The following is a 16,663-nucleotide window of genomic DNA, read 5'->3' as shown; positions in this document are numbered from 1 at the left end:
ACTTTGAAAGAGTAACTCGGTATGGTTTTGGTTAACATGTTTAAGAAGCTAACCCGGTTTATAGTAAACCGAACAGCTGACTTTGGCGCGTTTGACTTTCCTTTTTTGCTTTCTCGAAAAGGTGCAATCTTGTTAATTGTTATAGTGGGCGGCTTTGGGCCAATGAAAGTCGGAGAAAGTTTCTTAAAATGCACACGTTTACAGATATGTTAAGACATGAGGGCTTTCTTCTTCATTTAAGGCATCCTCACGTTTCCGCTACTCGTTTCCTTGCACATAAAGGCACCAAGAACAATCAATTAAACTGAAAAGTTTTAGAGAAAGATTTAGATTTACATAGTGTGATTACATAATATTAGCAAGTTACTATGAGAAAAACCGGTGAAGAATTTTGGTTAATTGGGGAAAAATGAAGTAATTACAAATATGTTTTGATCACGAGGCATTGAGAAATAGGTAAAAAAGAATGTGAAATGATAATATATTGTACGGTTGTGTTTAAATTAAACAACTATTTTCTAGCTAAAAGACTTGATGTTGAAGCTTCATCAAGCTAGGTTTTTGTTAAGAAATCAATGGAGACGACTTGAGATGAACTCAAAGAGTCGGCTTCTTTCTTAAGATGAAGCAAGGGATATTATCATATGGGGTTTTAATAAGTCAACTCAATTTTTCTCCACTCTATATAATCCCTTCTTCTGCAACAACATTTCACCACACCAAAAACACATAAACATTTTGAAAAAAAAAGAAGAAGAAGAAGAAGAAGAAGCTAATTAAAGAAGCAGACTTGAACTCTAGAGATGGAGCGCAGACAGTCATATGTGCTTGTCGCGCTCATTGCATTGCTTCTCTTGACCGATATTGTCATTGCAGAGAGAGATGGTGGCAAAGGCAACGGTAAAAACGGCAAGGGGAACGAGGTACAAGTAGACAAGGGTAAAGGAGATGATGGCAAAGGCAAAAGTAACGGTAACGGTCCAAAGGACAAAGACCAGGAGAAGAAGGACAAGGAGAAGGCGGCCAAGGACAAGAAGGAGAAGGACAAAAAGGATAAGGAGGAAAAAGAAAAGAAGGATAAGGAAAGGAAGGAAAAGGAGAAGAAGGAGAAAGAGGAAAAGGAAAAGAAGGATAAGGAAAGGAAGGAAAAAGAGAGGAAGGATAAACTGGAAAAGGAAAAGAAGGATAAGGAAAGGAAGGAGAAGGAGAAGAAGGAGAAAGAGAGGAAGGAGAAGGAGAAGAAAGACAAGGAGGAGAGTGAAGCAGCTGCGAGATACAGAATATTATCACCGTTGCCTACAGGACAAGAGCAGGCCATGTGCCAGGGTCGGGGATCATGTTATTACAAGACTCTTGTTTGCCCTGGTGAGTGTCCCAAGAGGAAGCCCACGAAGAACAAGAACACCAAAGGTTGCTTCATTGACTGCACTAACAAATGTGAAGCTACCTGCAAATGTAAGTACATTCTATTCAATTGGTCTCTTTTGTTTAGATTCAGTTTGCTTCTGGCATACGTATGAACATAGATTTCAGTCATGGATTGATTAGTTGGGGTACAAGGAATTGATATCTTCTAGCCCAAGTAACTTGAACTAATTCCGGATTTCTTCTCTCTTTCAGGGAGAAAAACGAACTGCAATGGCTATGGATCTTTGTGCTACGACCCTCGATTTGTCGGAGGAGACGGTGTGATGTTCTATTTCCACGGATCCAAAGGTGGAAACTTTGCGATTGTTTCAGACAACAATCTCCAGATCAACGCTCACTTCATCGGTACAAGACCCGTTGGCAGAACCAGAGACTTCACATGGGTTCAAGCCTTAAATGTTATGTTCGAAAACCACAAGCTCGTGATCACAGCCAATAGAGTGAACCAATGGGATGAAACATCTGACGCCTTTACCATCAGATACGATGGAGAACTCATCACCCTCCCTGAAGACGAACAATCCGAATGGAGGGAAATTTCGGGACAAAAGAGAGAGATCATCATCGAAAGAACTGACGAGAGAAACAGCGTAAGAGTACTTGTCTCTGGTCTTGTTCAGATGGACATCAGAGTGAGACCTATAGGGAAAGAAGAGAACAGAGTTCACAACTACCAATTGCCGCAGGATGACGCTTTTGCTCATCTTGAGACTCAGTTCAAGTTCTTAGACCTAAGTGAGCTCGTTGAGGGTGTTTTGGGGAAAACCTACCGTCCTGATTACGTCAGCTCTGCCAAGACTGGAGTCCCAATGCCTGTATTGGGAGGAGAAGACAAATACCAAACGCCTTCTCTGTTCTCACCCACTTGCAGACTCTGCAGGTTCAAGCCTCAAGAAGAATCACTTTCTGCTGACATCTAATGTGGAGAAGGAGAAAGATGGAAACTTCTTTGATTTTTGAATAAATTCATGGAAATTTCGTATTTGTTACTGTTTTATTTCTGGAAATATTTTATATTCATAAAAGTGATGTAATAAGAGCCAAGAAGATAATATTTGGCCCGTTTGTGAGGGTTTAAGAAATGTCAGAAGCAACCCCTTGATTTCTTATTGTTTCCTTTGTTGTATTTTCTGTACCTATACGTTTATCTAACAATTAAAAAAATAAAACTGTACTTGTGTGTATATTCATGTATTTGGATCTGACATTAAGTTTCTTGGTTCCAGTATTTTGTATGTATTACACTCGGAAAGCAAGTGTTTCTTTGGGGTTCTGAAGAACAACTGCAGATGCTTCTAGAGCACTCTTTTCACCAAAACTTATAAACCAATAGCAAAAATCATATTTAAATAATAATCAAATAAATTAATGCACAAAATAAAAGTTTGCAACTTTCTAGGCATAGTTCATGTGATCCAAGGAAATTAAATTATGTTACACATCACATGAGTACATGACTTCAATACAAGCTACTCAAAAAATGAAATTAACATATATACAAATGTCAACTCCACGAATGATGATTAGAGTTAGTTCAACCACTCGTGGTTTGATTATTATTTTTAATAGTATTAAAAATACAGTGCCTAGATCCGTGATCAATGGCTCTCATTAGCTTTTCATCCTTTAATCTACGAATAGATATTGTGGAAAACATACTCCACGGCGCCGCAGAGATAATGTGAAAAAGTTGAATTTATCATTAGTATATAACATTATTGTAGATATTAGTAATATTTTTAATAATGTCCTAGATCATTTTTTTTGTTCAAGGTCCTAGATCAACTAGCTAAAATTGTTGAAATATACAGTTATGTTTTTGACGTAAAATATATAGCTATTCTCGTATCTAACAAATTTTAAATTTTGTAATCTAAAGTATGGTACGTAATTCGTTAATCATTTTCGTTTGGGTTGACTTATTATGTTACGTGAAACATAGTGTGCTTCCCTAACATTTAGCTATTTTCTCTCTAATTTTTTTATGATCAAGCAGCGTTCCATAGACAGGAAAACATAATAAGTAAAGACTTAACCTAGCTGAATTAATATATACTCCCTCCGTTTCGTTTTAATTGTCGTTTAAGGTTTTTTCACACAAATTAAGAAAAACATTAACTTTCTGTTTTACCCTTTATTAATATATTTTATAAAAAATTTCATTGGCTAAAACATTAAAACAATAAGGATAAAACTGGACTTTTCACCAAACATTTGCATTGAAAACCTAAAACGACAACTATTATGAAACAAAATTTAAATCGTACAACGACAACCAAATTGAAACGGAGGGAATATATTTTTTTTGATAAGAACCTAGCTTAATAATTCTTTGATAATTTTAGTTAGTTTTTCGCAATGCCTCGTAAACTGTAATAATACTCATATTAGAACTTGCGGACTTAAGTTTTCAGAGGCTTTCTTGTATAAAGTATTCAAAAATTGTGGATAATTAGGACTGGTCATTGTGAATATGATAAATTGTCGTTTCAATGGAAATTTGATGAGTTGATTCGTGGTTAATGATTTATATCTCTATTTTTTTTTTTTCTATAGGCTGACTTTTCCCTATTAAGAAATGTAAGTTTTCATTTTTAGTTAAATACTCAATTCTTGGACTTGAATTTGAAATCAAGTGGTGGTTCTCCCAAAAGAATTTAATAAACAAAAGTGGAAGCTGTTTCTGACACGGTCTTCGATTCTTCATGTGATTTTGATCAACTCTGGACCGTCAATTAAGCCGGTCTCCCCTGCTTACTTCAAGCCTCTCTGGTCTATAAGAACACTCCCTCCACTTCTATCAAATCAACACTCACGTTCAGAAATATACAACAAACCACTGTTTCTTTCAAAACCACAAACAAAATGTCGCGGGTTCTTGTGACTATTATAGTTCTTGTCTCTGTTTTCGCGGTTTCTGCTACCGAGAAAGGGAAGAAAGGTGCTTATGATGCAGCTTCAACGAACTACAAGGTTTTGTATCCACTTGGCTCGGGTCAAGAGCGAGTTCAATGCTTGGCGAGAGGATCTTGTAACCAAAAGATCCTCACTTGTCCTAAGGAATGCCCCGAGAGGAAACCGAAGATGAACAAGAAGAAAAAAGCTTGTTTCGTCGATTGTAGCAGCAAATGTGAAGTCACTTGCAAATGTAATTTCCAAATCTCAACATTTTGAAACATTTTCAAAGCTCCAAAATGTATTTTTCATATTTTTTATTAAGTTTGTAACATGTGTCAATGTGAGATTTCTAACACACTTATTAATCTTTGGTTGATTTTTGTTCTTGAATAGGGAGGAAAGCAAACTGTAATGGGTATGGATCTTTGTGTTACGACCCAAGATTTGTGGGAGGAGATGGAGTGATGTTCTACTTCCACGGAAACAAAGATGGAAACTTCGCCATCGTCTCTGACGAGAATCTTCAAATCAATGCACATTTCATTGGTACAAGACCTGCTGGTAGAACAAGAGACTTCACATGGGTTCAAGCCTTCGCAGTGATGTTCGATAACCACAACCTTTTCATCGCAGCCAAGAAGGTTTCGTCTTGGGACGATTCTGTAGACTCTCTCGTGGTGAGATGGAACGGAGAAGAAGTTGAAGTTCCTACCGGAGGTGAAGCAGAGTGGAGAATTGATCTTGAAGAAAGGGAAGTTGTTGTTGAGAGAACAGATGAGAGGAATAACGTGAGAGTCACGGTATCTGGGATTTTTCAGATGGATATTCAGCTTAGACCAATTGGGAAAGAAGAAGATAGAGTTCATAACTATCAGCTTCCTAAAGATGATGTTTTTGCTCACCTAGAGACTCAGTTTAAGTTCTTTAACCTGAGTGATCTCGTCGAGGGCGTTTTGGGGAAAACATATCGGCCTGGATACGTTAGTCCGGTTAAGACCGGAGTCCCGATGCCTCTGATGGGTGGAAAAGACAAGTACCAAACTCCTTCTCTGTTCTCGCCTCTCTGTAATGGCTGCAGGTTCCAAGGCAAACCTGGTCCTGGAGTGGCTAAGTACTAAAATCTTTAAAGATTTAATGATAGAATATAGGGATTTATTTGTTTTTGTTTAATTTACCACACTATCTTTAAATTAAGCCTCTAATTTTAGTGTTTTAGCATCGTTAATTTGAAATATTATCGATGTTTCATGTCTTTGTGCTTGTTATTTATATCACATACATAATAAAAAGGATTTTCTTGTGTTTTCACAGTTTCGGTTCTTTGTTTCTTACACCACAAGAAACCTGTAATCAAACGTAAGGGTTAAAGTTCATTCTAGGGTTTAACATTTTTCTTTCTAGGGTTTAACTTAGAAACTATTTAGTGGAACTTCTTCTTCTTCTGCAAGTAATCTTGCATTCTCTGGAATTTCAGAATGGCCCAAACCAAATGCCAGAGCCCTAACTCCGGCCAAAGAGCCTCCGTTCTGTGAAGAAGTGACTTAGAAGTTTGCCACGTCATGAAGTTACTCAGCCGATCTCCTCCTCCGGTTCTTATCACAAGATCCGGAACCGGCACGACGGATGTATACATACACTCTTCAATATCACTCAACTCCAAAGCTACAGAACCATCTCCAATTTTACTCTTTCTAACGCAAGAATCTCGAACAGCATGAACAATCTCGACACTTGTGCTGTAAGCAACGCAAACCACAACAATCAGATCTCTATTCTCCTCCGTAAGCTTCATCAGTTTCTGCGTCGCAGCTCTAAAACGCTCGTTTAACGAATTTAAATCACCGGCAAAGATAATTCTCACGCCGTTCATATTCCCGGATACAGCTTGATCAATCGTGAGCTCGACTTTCTCCAGCATTAGATCCATGACACACTTGACTTCTTCAGGTCCTCTCTTGAAATTGTCCATACCAAAGGCGTAGAGTGTGACGTACGGTACACCAATCTCTTTGCAGTATTGAAGAATATATTTCACGGATATGAAACCGGCTCTGTGTCCTGCGTCTAAGCCTTCAAGATTGCGTTTCTTGGCGAACCTGCGGTTTCCATCCATGATGAATGAAATGTTAGTAGGGATTGGACCGACGCGTAGAACTTTGAATATAAATGTCCTCATTAGACTCATTAAAGCGTTGAAGATTTGAGTGAATTCGCCTACTTCTTCTCGGGTATTCATATCAGAAAAACGGGATTTTATTATGGTTATCGGAGAGAATTCAAGAACTTTGGTGTTTTCGGTTTTGTTGAGAGTGGACGGAATATAAACAAAAATTAAGAATGGAGTTTTTTTTTTTTGTTTTTTTGAGGGAATGCAAATGGAATGATCATATGATGATACGGCTGATTTTTAGGGGGAGGGAGAAAATGGGTGATTTAGTGATTGATGGCTTTCTTCTTGGTTTAATCAAATATGTTATTTCTTTTTAATTAAGGATTATATTTAAATTAAAAAAAAATACTTCTGTATCTAATTATCTATAACCACTTTTAAATTATTACTTTTAAATTTAGTTTTAAAAAAAGATTACAGAAATATGTTATGGGACAGATTATTAAACACGTAAAGACTCTTCTACTATTCTAAGTTCGAATGCAATGACACACAAAAATGGTTGTCGTGTTTGCAATAAAGCGTAACAAGATTTTACCGTCTTGTGAGCTCCAATCCACGAGTTTACTCACAAATTTCAGAGTGGTATCAGTTGAAACGCCTATGATATTGCTCACCGTGATAGCAGAAAGACTATTTGAACTGTTTTGAACCTAAAATCTGTAACATCAATTCTCTTTCTGCACCTTCAAGCTGAAAACCCACTGCAAGAAATTTGGACTCAAATCCCAAACCAGCCAAGAAATCTGGCAAATGGAAGAATCAGCTGTTCTCCTCAACAAGACAGAAGTAAACCTCTAGATGAATCTAGCTAGAAGATTCTCTCGAAGAACAATTTTTTAAAAGTTATTTGGCAGGTGACTGAGATTGCCTTTAGGTTCTTAGATGGCCAAGTACTAAATCTTTAAAGATTTGTTTGCTTTTTGTTTACCAAATTGTGTTTAGATTAACCCTCTAATTGTAGTGTTTTAGCATCGTTAAAACCAACGATTATCGATGTTTTTGTGCCTTCGTGTTTGTCATTTAGATCCAATACATAATAAAAATGATTTTCTTGTGCTTTTTCGTTTCGATTCATAGTTTATTGTCGGCGAGAAACACATAATCAAACATAATAAAGGGTAAAAGTTCGTTCTAGGGTTTAACTTAGAAACTATTTAATCGAGCTTTTTCTTCTTCTGCAAGCAATCTTGCATTCTTTGGAATTTCAGAATGGCCCAAACCAAATGCCAGAGTCCTAACTCCGGCCAAAGAGCCTCCGTTCTGTGAAGAAGAGACCTCGAAGTTTGCCACGTCATGAAGTTACTCAGCCGATCTCCTCCTCCGGTTCTGATAACAAGATCCGGATCTGGCACAGCCGATGTATACATACATCCTTCAACATCACTCACCTCCAAAACTACAGCACCATCTCCATTTTTACACTTTTTAACACAAGATTTTCGAACAGCGTGAACAATCTCGAGATTTGTGCTGTAAGCAACGCAAACCACCACAATCAGATCTCTATTCTCCTCCGTTAGCTCCATCAGTTTCTGCGCCGCAGCTCTAAAACGCTCGTTTAACGAATTTAAATCACCGGCAAAGATTATTCTCACCCCCTTTAGATTCCCGGAGACAGCTTGATGGATCGCAAGCTCGACTTTCTCAAGCATTAGATCCATGACACACTTGACTTCTTCAGGTCCTCTCTTGAAATTATCCATACCAAACGCGTAGAGTGTCACGTACGGTACACCAATCTCTTTGCAGTATTGAAGAATATATTTCACGGATATGAAACCGGCTCTATGTCCTGCGTCTAGGCCTTTAAGATTGTGTTTCTTGGCGAACCTGCGGTTTCCATCCATGATGAATGAAATGTTAGTAGGGATTGGACCCACGCATAGAACTCTGAATAAAAATTTCCTCATTAGACTCATCAAAGCGTCGAAGATTTGAGTGAATTCACCTACTTCTTCTAGAGTATTCATCTCGGAAAATCGGGCTTTTTTGGTTATCAGAGGAGATTTATTCAAGAATACATTGCCGTTTTTGGTTTTGTTGAGAGTGAAATATAAACAAGAGCAATGAAGTTTTTTTCTTTTTGGAGGGAATGCAAATGGAATGAGCATATTATACGGCTGATATTTAGGGTAAGGGAGAAAATGGCTGATTAGTGTTTACACTTTCTTCTTGGTTTAATCAAATATGTAATGTCCCCGGTTAAGAAAAAATGCAATTAAAAAAAAAAAAAAAGTATTTATATTAAGTCAAGATAACAGAAATATGTAATCTGCTTAACTATCAGTCTATCACAGAAATTTTTGGAAAATTAACCTCTACACAAGATTTTATTGGTTTTGGACCAGAAACACGTAAATACTTTTCTAAGATCGAATGGAAATGACACGAAAAAGTGGTTGTGAGGTCTATCTATTTATTCTACTTTCCGTTTTTATCTTTTAGTTTCAATTAAATTCTTTTTCAAATCTCTAATTAGTAATCCAATGAGCCATCATTTTTATTTATCAACAAGAAAATAGAGCTATAGTAACCAGATTTGAGGATGTCAATCAAAATCAAATCTGATAAAAGCATAAACATCATAGTAGGATGATAAGGTTGTTTTCATTAATACCCCACTTACACTTACAAAACCAATTCACACCTACCTTCACAAATCTCACTCCCCTTCAAGTAGTTTGTCAATTACAAACTTATGTTCATTACGATTTAAAAATGAACTTAATTTTTTTGATAATTTTTGTCATAAAATATTTATAATTTGTTCAATTCAAAGTACAATTTTTATAAATATTTTAAAATTACAATGATATGCTGACATGTATAATGTATAGTGTGGAAAGTGGAATTCGAAAAGAGAAATGGCAAAAGTAAATGAAAACTGTCTCACTAAAAAGGCAAATGAAAGTTTCCTTTTTAAAAAAAAAAAACAAAATGTAAAATGAAAGTTATTCACGGCTTGAGAAACTGTTTCCTTAATTTAATGGGAATCTTTCGATCAATTCCTATGTATTTCACATGCAGACAAATCTAATTATATTCGATCAATTTACTGATTTGGGCGTTAAAATGTCTTCGAAACAATATTTAATCCGTTATAGTTTTATTTTTATTTTGATATAATTCTTCTTTTTCATTTTGATATAAATAAAAGTTAATTAAATCCTCTGTTATGCTTCTATGAAAACAAGTGAACTCTAGAAATTATGTTGTCCTTTTTTCATTTATTGATTTGGGCGTAAATCCCCTGTGTTACACAACAATAAGACTAATACAAACTGTATTTATATTACATATTTTAGGCAAAAATTATAAGTTCACTTACGTGAAATATGCTAAAAATTAAAGAGAGCCCACCACAAATCAATTTTTTGTTTTGCTTTTCCTTAATTTTCAAGCAAAGTTGCAAGTTGCTCCTTCCATTATCATACACCACATTCTCCATTATTCCTCCCACCGTTCCATACACAGGATTTGATAATTACAAACAAAGTAATGATTTTTCTTTTTAGTTTTTGCACACACACACAGTGTGTAATATACATTATCACAGTCATACCAACTACTGATAATATTTTATACACTTTAATTATTAGCTCTATTTGTTCAATTGTTATCAATTAGAACCTGATTAATTACTCTTTTTTTTACAGCTATAACTGCTAAATCTAAAACCATTACACTAAACAAAAATACAACTAAACAATCAACATTAAAACCAAAAAAAAAAAAAAAAAAAAAAGCAATTACCCCTTTGCTTATCAGCGGCATAAAGGCTATATACATCCAATAATTTTGTCTGGAGGTAAAGCAATTCATGTGATAAGATGTCATGGAAATTTCACAAAAAAAAAAAAAAAAAAAATCGTCATGGGTTATTAACAATCAACTTAGTTGTAAAAATGTTGACCTCTTAACCAATCAATACCCCAATTTCAATATAACCCCTTACTCTTCATATAAACTCCATATCTCACACAAACAAAATATCAACATTCTTAAAAACAAAGCCATGGAACATTCTCTCATCATTCTCCTCTTCACCGTCCTCGTCCTACTCACCACCACTCCCGGAACCCTATCTCAGCCCTCTCCAGCCGTCGCTCCGACACCACCAGGACCCACAAACGTCACCAAAATCCTAGAGAAAGCTGGTCAATTCACCGTCTTCATCCGACTCCTCAAATCCACCGGAGTTGCTAACCAACTCTACGGCCAACTAAAGAACTCCGACAATGGAATCACTATCTTCGCACCGAGTGATTCCTCGTTCTCCGGTCTCAAAGCCGGAACCCTAAATTCCTTAACCGACGAGCAACAAGTAGAGCTTATTCAGTTTCATGTCATACCAAGTTACGTTTCTTCCTCTAACTTCCAAACAATAAGTAACCCTCTACGGACTCAGGCCGGTGACTCTGCCGATGGACATTTTCCACTTAACGTTACCACCAGTGGCAATACCGTAAATATCACGACCGGTGTAACCAACACCACCGTCTCCGGTAATGTCTACAGCGATGGACAACTCGCTGTTTACCAGGTGGATAAAGTTTTGCTTCCACAGCAAGTTTTCGATCCTCGCCCACCTGCTCCGGCTCCGGCTCCGTCAGTCTCGAAATCAAAGAAGAAGAAGGAAGACAGTGATAGTTCCGGTGATGATACTCCGGCGGATGCTTCGTTTGCTTCACGTAACGTTGGTTCTCTGCGTGATGCGGTGTCGTTTTGCTTCATGAGCGCATTACTCGGATGGTTTTATTTGTGATGATAAGTATTATTACTCATGATTTCCTGCCATGTGGGTGATATTTTTCTCTTGGTTTTCATGTGATTTTGTGTTAATCAACTCCATTTGTTTTTTTCTATTTCCATTTTTGTGCGAGTGAATTTTGTTTTTGTTAATTAATATGATCTCGTTTGTCTCTAGATATGGTATGCTTAAATGATCATACTATACATACATAGCCAGATTCTCGTATATGTTAGCGAAACAAAAACTACTGTATATACTTAAATAACATTGTTGATTAAATTTTTTGTTTACTCAAAATAAATGCAATATTTTTGGCATTAATTTGGAAACTTCATGAGATGAGATGCGTGTTACTGTTATCAGTCATGATCATGATTAAAATTAGATATAAAAAAATGCGTTTATACAGAAAAAAATGTATTCGGAATTTCATGCATGATCAGATACATACATGGTTAGTTTTCACTATGCATGTTCGTTGTCTTGTCTCGTGTCTGAAATCAGAGCAAATTAATAGTATACAAACACCGGACTCTTGTTTAAACAATACACTTCCACGTACATAATATTTTGTGAACTTTTCTAAAGACTTCATGTGAGTTATTATTTTAGATTTTTCCTAAAGAAAGCCTGGAATTACATTGTACATCAACAAAACCGAGTATTTTCAGAATCTGACGCCGTACCTACGGTTGCTTCCTTGCCTACAATGGTTGCAGCCAACTTGGGAGCATTATGGTTCACCGTCAATGGCACGCTTGATGGGAAGTGATGATGATGTAGTTGTTGTTGGTCGTCAGGACTTCCCACACCAAGAAAGTCTCTGGTCAACTCTTCTTCCTTATTGTTCGCCTTGAAACAATTGGATTTTGGCAATGTATTGTTGAAGATGGAGGAAGTCATGAGCCCAAACATGGTGCTAGTGTCGGAGCTTGATGATGATCCCATTTGAGCCACCTTATGAAGCAATGTTGTCGCCGACAATGAAGCCATATTCCCTGCTTCTTGACTATACGAGAGCCAGGATGCTGTATTTGCATCGGTTGGGTTCGAGCCGCTGTAGATATTTCCCTTCTTGATCTCATCTTCTTGATTCTTGAATATTCCCTTCTGAATAATGTTTTTGTCGTTGTTCATATATTCATTGAGTAACCACTGGTGTGAACATTCCTCTTCTTGTAACTTCCATAGATTATGAACCGAATCAGATGTAGTAACAGGTGATGGTGCTGAGGACAGCGCAAAAGCATTGGCTTGTTGTTGGATTGGGTTGGAGTTTGTGAACTTTAAGCTGGTGTGATTGTTGTTGACGTTACCTATGGAAGATTGATCCAATTGTGATTGAATAAGAATTGGATTGTTGATATCAGCTACAGTGGCGATAGTCGAATTGGCGGCTAAAGGTGATGGAACTGAGAAGAATTTAGCACTTTCTTTAGCTAAGACATCACAGAAGGATCTATGTGAGATGAAACTTTCCTTCCTGGTACAATCAACCAAATCATTCATCAAAGTAACTATGTTAATATAGGCTATATATATTTTCACATATAAATTAAAATAGGCCTTCTTGTATGGTATATATGGAACTCTTTATTAAAATGAAAGCAATCTGATCTATAAAAATGATGTACATATGCAACTCTTTATTAAATGCAAGCTTGGAATCGATGTGTGTAGTAAGGTGGATAAATTATTGAGACATGACCACATCATGTCCTAATCATGCAGCCTTTTTCTCCTCTATAAAAATACAAACCGGACCAAGACAAAAAGAAGCCAAGTAATAATTAACGGAAGTGGTATCTAAACGACAAGCTACGAGCAAAAGGCCACGTACTAGACAAAACCTATGGTTTTTAAGTTCGGAAATTAACATGTATCAATTCTGAAAAGGAAAAACAAAGTTATGTATGCTTTGTCATGTTATGTATGTTTTTCGAAAATTAAAATACAAGAATCTAAACTTTACGTGTAAATTAAAGGTAAATGATGATACTTGAGACCAAGACGTAGAAAGAGTATTAGTAATAACCTGGAGAAGAGGGTACCACAATCACATCTAAACTCTCTGCTACCACAGATCTTGTTATGAGCTTTCCAATCGGATATCACAGCATACTTTTTGGAACACTTGTCGCATTTCCACTTCTTCTCTCCATGTTTCCTGCTAAAGTGCTTCTTGATTCCAGTGAGGTCGCCTAGGGCTCGAGCTGGATCATGATGGACACAACTCTTCTCGGGGCAAATATAAACTTTCTTCTTCACCTGATTCTTGTTTGTTTTCTGCTTAAGCTTCCATGGCAGGTTGTGGCCTCGTTTGTGAAGCTGAAGGTTCTGTTCTCTCTGAAACCCCTTGTTGCAGATTTCGCAGAAGAACCGATTTGTCGCCATGAGGGATTTTGGAGATAGAGCGATGACTTCTGCATTTGGATCTGTTTTTTGTTGTTTTTGTTAGAAACAAAACTAGAACCATGAAAAATAAAACAATAATCAAGAAGAATAAAAAAGAAAACACAAAATATCTACACTCGGAACAAGATTATTGATTTTGTTGAAAACACATCAAGCTAGATTAAAAAAAACCATGGAGAACATATAAAATATATATATATATACACATGCCTGGATTTCCTGGGAGGTTTCTCTTTTTCTTGGGTGTGTTAGTGGAGGCTGGAGGCTGAGACTTAGGGCTAGGATTTATGGTGATGTTCTCTTCTTGGTCATGGACAAAGCTAGAGAATGAGAGGCGGTCATGATTATGTGGAATCATCATGTCTTGATTCATATGTAAGAAGAGACCAAAAAAAAAAAAAAAAAACTCTTTAGTTTGTCTTAGATTAATTCTCCACTTAAACAAGCAATGAAGACAGATAAAGAGAGAAATGAAAGAAGAAAACTAGTAATGATGTAAGTGATTATCTATCTAATGACAGTAAAGCTTTGTGACTTATAAGAACTATATCAAGATATTTTCTTATGGGCTGAAAAGTGGGGATTATTATTGAAGTTTTAGAAATGTACTCTTTTTATTTTATTTTAGTTTTTGGTCGTTGGTAGAGAATTGATCTAATATTTGTTTTTGGATTTTTATGTTTAAGAGATTGTGATAGGTTAAGTTTTGATCACTTGTAGAGTCTTGTAGGATAACACCAAAAAGAAGAGGCTTGCTAAGACGGAATCTCCTCTATCTCTCTTTACACACAACTGTTCTATTACAAGTCGGTAAGTCATGGACTTAGAGTACTGGAACCTTCTCATCCTAGTTTAACACGAATCTTTATATAATTCTATTTGATTAGTTTAGTTTGGAAATTAATGTTTTCCATTATCAATTTCATATCGTTTTAGTAAAATTCATATAGTATTACGTCATGACTTAATTAAAATAATAATATATGGTTTAATATATGGTTATCCTTCTTAATCTATATGAAAACTGAATTCGACATTATTAGAACGTCATTTTTTTGTAATATATAGATATCGAAATTTTTGCATATATCTTGTATGATTGTGTATGCATATGAGATGTGAACAAACTTTAAACTTTTGGACTTTTCTTACCGTTTAAAAGTTGACTAAACAATAATACGTACCACAACATTTCTTTTTCAGATTACACATGGCTTACATTCCATTTTGTTATAAAAAGATGTACCTCAACCCTTGCTTGTTCCTTTTTGCCAAAATATTTGCCTCTAGAATCAAATAGATCTATTACAATTTAACCATCTAATACTTGGGAGATGTCAAGTTCTTATACCTCCATATAATCAGGGCCGGTCCACTGGGCAAACCACCCAACCAAAGAATTAGGGCCACAAATTATAATAAGGATTTTGGGGGCACTTAATTAATTTTTTCGATTAGCCTTATAATAATTTTCTTCCATTTACTTTAAAGTTTTGAGTTCGAGTATATCTTTTTGTATACTCTTTTCATGTTTCCCATTTTGCTTTCTTTCGTTTTTGTATTTATTCCCCTTTTTATTTGATTCTAGCATTTATCACTTATCAATATATTAAAGATAATACAAATTTGAAGCAAAAGAAGAACTATATCTAATTATAAAACTCTACCAAATAAAAAAATTCTAAAAAATCATAGATTTCTCTTGTCATTTTCTCAAAAAAAAAAAAAAACTATTTCCTATAGTCGGTAACAAATTGTTCATAAGAAATTTATTCATTTGAGAATAAGAAGAAATTTGCACAAAAAAAAGAAATTTAAACCAAATCTTTTTATTATAGAAAGTAGTTTTTCTTAAGTTTTTTCAAATAATTTGTTGTTTTAAAAAGTAATAGCTAGATGATTATTTTTAGAAATTTTTTGCTTCATGTCACCAATATTGTTGGACCGGCCCTGCATATAATGAAATAAGATGCAAAGCAGTAATTGTCTTATATATTGAAATTTATAAAAAAGAAAATGAAATCACAGCGAGCATAAGTTTGGAGCTGAAAATGAATATAACGAGATCATTGCATTCAAGATGGATGTCACGGATAATTTTCCCCACTTTAATAATATCTATTTTGATCATGATGAAAATGTAACTTTAAATTTGAAAATGGTAATCAAAGTTTAGCCAAATTATTTACGAGTGAGACAAGTGACATCACATCATATACTAATTTACAAAAGCACACCACTTCTGTGTAACTACAATAGTTATAGCTCATTTTTTCCAAATCTATGTGTCTTAATTTTCTTATTTTTAGGTCTCCATCCGTATTTCTAATTTAAGTTTACATTCTTAGAATTTTGATGCCCAAATTTGGATAGAAAATGATTCTTACCCAATATATAGTAGGTTTATAACAAAATTATGTAGTTCATGGGATTGACTAGTATAGTATATAAATAGTAGAGTTAGTGAATTACAGAATAACTAAATGATGCAATAGCAGAACCACTATTAGCTAATGATTACAAGTAAGAATCACTATTTTTTTAGCATAGTAACCACGTTTTTTTTTTTTCTTTGTGTGTAGTATATAGTTGAATTATTTTTCATTTTTTCGTGAAAACACTTGATAAGTAAATGTTTTGAATGGAAAATAAAGTTTTAATATTTTCAAAACGTGAAAATATATTCAAATAATGGTATATCATTCATCATTCATAATTACCTAGGAGATTGCTATGATTTTTGATGCTATATGTTTTTCAATATCTTGCTATATATAACAAGTAATCATTCACCACTCACCGACTAAATTTTTTTTGAGATGACATCAACATAAAAAGGATATAAAAGAAGGATTTAGAAACGAATATAGAACATGAAGAAAAGGACGATGATGGAGAAAAGGAGAATGTCTTTACAGCCAACACTCAAATTTGATGGGGGCAAAGAACTCATCATTACATAATTACACCATAAGTACATTTTTCACCTCTCATTA

The 16,663-nt window shown here is 35.2% G+C and overlaps 6 protein-coding genes across 6 annotated transcripts; 3 read left to right on the top strand and 3 right to left on the bottom strand.

Moving 5' to 3' along the window:
- The first annotated feature begins 323 nt into the window (after nucleotides 1-323).
- Nucleotides 324-2,602, top strand: LOC110225199. Its single transcript, XM_021014285.1, has 2 exons — nucleotides 324-1,455; nucleotides 1,621-2,602. The coding sequence occupies exons 1-2, from the start codon at nucleotides 804-806 to the stop codon at nucleotides 2,346-2,348; spliced, it is 1,380 nt and encodes a 459-aa protein (XP_020869944.1). The 5' UTR covers nucleotides 324-803; the 3' UTR covers nucleotides 2,349-2,602.
- Nucleotides 2,603-3,830: 1,228 nt separating this feature from the next.
- On the top strand, nucleotides 3,831-5,479 carry LOC110225901. Its single transcript, XM_021016237.1, has 2 exons — nucleotides 3,831-4,576; nucleotides 4,720-5,479. Exons 1-2 carry the CDS (start codon nucleotides 4,294-4,296, stop codon nucleotides 5,442-5,444), a joined length of 1,008 nt encoding a protein of 335 aa, XP_020871896.1. The 5' UTR covers nucleotides 3,831-4,293; the 3' UTR covers nucleotides 5,445-5,479.
- A 72-nt stretch (nucleotides 5,480-5,551) lies between these two features.
- Nucleotides 5,552-6,684, bottom strand: LOC9302458 (dehydrodolichyl diphosphate synthase 8). The gene has a single exon (XM_021016239.1). The coding sequence runs from the start codon at nucleotides 6,560-6,562 to the stop codon at nucleotides 5,747-5,749; it is 816 nt and encodes a 271-aa protein (XP_020871898.1). The 5' UTR covers nucleotides 6,563-6,684; the 3' UTR covers nucleotides 5,552-5,746.
- An 827-nt stretch (nucleotides 6,685-7,511) lies between these two features.
- On the bottom strand, nucleotides 7,512-8,558 carry LOC110225902 (dehydrodolichyl diphosphate synthase 7). The gene has a single exon (XM_021016238.1). It carries the CDS (start codon nucleotides 8,467-8,469, stop codon nucleotides 7,654-7,656), a length of 816 nt encoding a protein of 271 aa, XP_020871897.1. The 5' UTR covers nucleotides 8,470-8,558; the 3' UTR covers nucleotides 7,512-7,653.
- Nucleotides 8,559-10,306: 1,748 nt separating this feature from the next.
- Nucleotides 10,307-11,427, top strand: LOC9300764 (fasciclin-like arabinogalactan protein 12). Its single transcript, XM_021015879.1, has one exon. It carries the CDS (start codon nucleotides 10,335-10,337, stop codon nucleotides 11,262-11,264), a length of 930 nt encoding a protein of 309 aa, XP_020871538.1. The 5' UTR covers nucleotides 10,307-10,334; the 3' UTR covers nucleotides 11,265-11,427.
- A 320-nt stretch (nucleotides 11,428-11,747) lies between these two features.
- Nucleotides 11,748-14,520, bottom strand: LOC9302457 (protein indeterminate-domain 13). Its single transcript, XM_021015878.1, has 3 exons — nucleotides 13,878-14,520; nucleotides 13,288-13,687; nucleotides 11,748-12,735 (listed from the first exon to the last, which is right to left on the bottom strand). The coding sequence occupies exons 1-3, from the start codon at nucleotides 14,038-14,040 to the stop codon at nucleotides 11,901-11,903; spliced, it is 1,398 nt and encodes a 465-aa protein (XP_020871537.1). The 5' UTR covers nucleotides 14,041-14,520; the 3' UTR covers nucleotides 11,748-11,900.
- Nucleotides 14,521-16,663: the final 2,143 nt, after the last annotated feature.

This window comes from Arabidopsis lyrata, assembly GCF_000004255.2.
Source record: "Arabidopsis lyrata subsp. lyrata unplaced genomic scaffold ARALYscaffold_8, whole genome shotgun sequence".
In the NCBI taxonomy this organism is placed as follows: Eukaryota; Viridiplantae; Streptophyta; class Magnoliopsida; order Brassicales; family Brassicaceae; genus Arabidopsis; species Arabidopsis lyrata.
The sequence above is the reverse complement of the archived record's forward strand: the minus strand, read 5'-3'. Positions and strand labels throughout refer to the sequence as shown.

What these genes read in the sequence shown, in the direction of transcription:
- LOC110225199 (XM_021014285.1), top strand. Translation starts at nt 804, where the DNA reads ATGGAGCGCAGACAGTCATATGTGCTTGTCGCGCTCATTGCATTGCTT. An exon ending in ATGTGAAGCTACCTGCAAAT is followed by an intron (nt 1,456 to 1,620) that starts GTAAGTACATTC and finishes TCTCTCTTTCAG; the next exon opens with GGAGAAAAACGAACTGCAAT.
- LOC110225901 (XM_021016237.1), top strand. Translation starts at nt 4,294, where the DNA reads ATGTCGCGGGTTCTTGTGACTATTATAGTTCTTGTCTCTGTTTTCGCG. An exon ending in ATGTGAAGTCACTTGCAAAT is followed by an intron (nt 4,577 to 4,719) that starts GTAATTTCCAAA and finishes GTTCTTGAATAG; the next exon opens with GGAGGAAAGCAAACTGTAAT.
- LOC9302458 (XM_021016239.1), bottom strand. Translation starts at nt 6,562, where the DNA reads ATGAATACCCGAGAAGAAGTAGGCGAATTCACTCAAATCTTCAACGCT.
- LOC110225902 (XM_021016238.1), bottom strand. Translation starts at nt 8,469, where the DNA reads ATGAATACTCTAGAAGAAGTAGGTGAATTCACTCAAATCTTCGACGCT.
- LOC9300764 (XM_021015879.1), top strand. Translation starts at nt 10,335, where the DNA reads ATGGAAATTTCACAAAAAAAAAAAAAAAAAAAATCGTCATGGGTTATT.
- LOC9302457 (XM_021015878.1), bottom strand. Translation starts at nt 14,040, where the DNA reads ATGAATCAAGACATGATGATTCCACATAATCATGACCGCCTCTCATTC. An exon ending in AAACCTCCCAGGAAATCCAG is followed by an intron (nt 13,688 to 13,877) that starts GCATGTGTATAT and finishes AACAAAAAACAG; the next exon opens with ATCCAAATGCAGAAGTCATC. An exon ending in TGTGGTACCCTCTTCTCCAG is followed by an intron (nt 12,736 to 13,287) that starts GTTATTACTAAT and finishes TGATTGTACCAG; the next exon opens with GAAGGAAAGTTTCATCTCAC.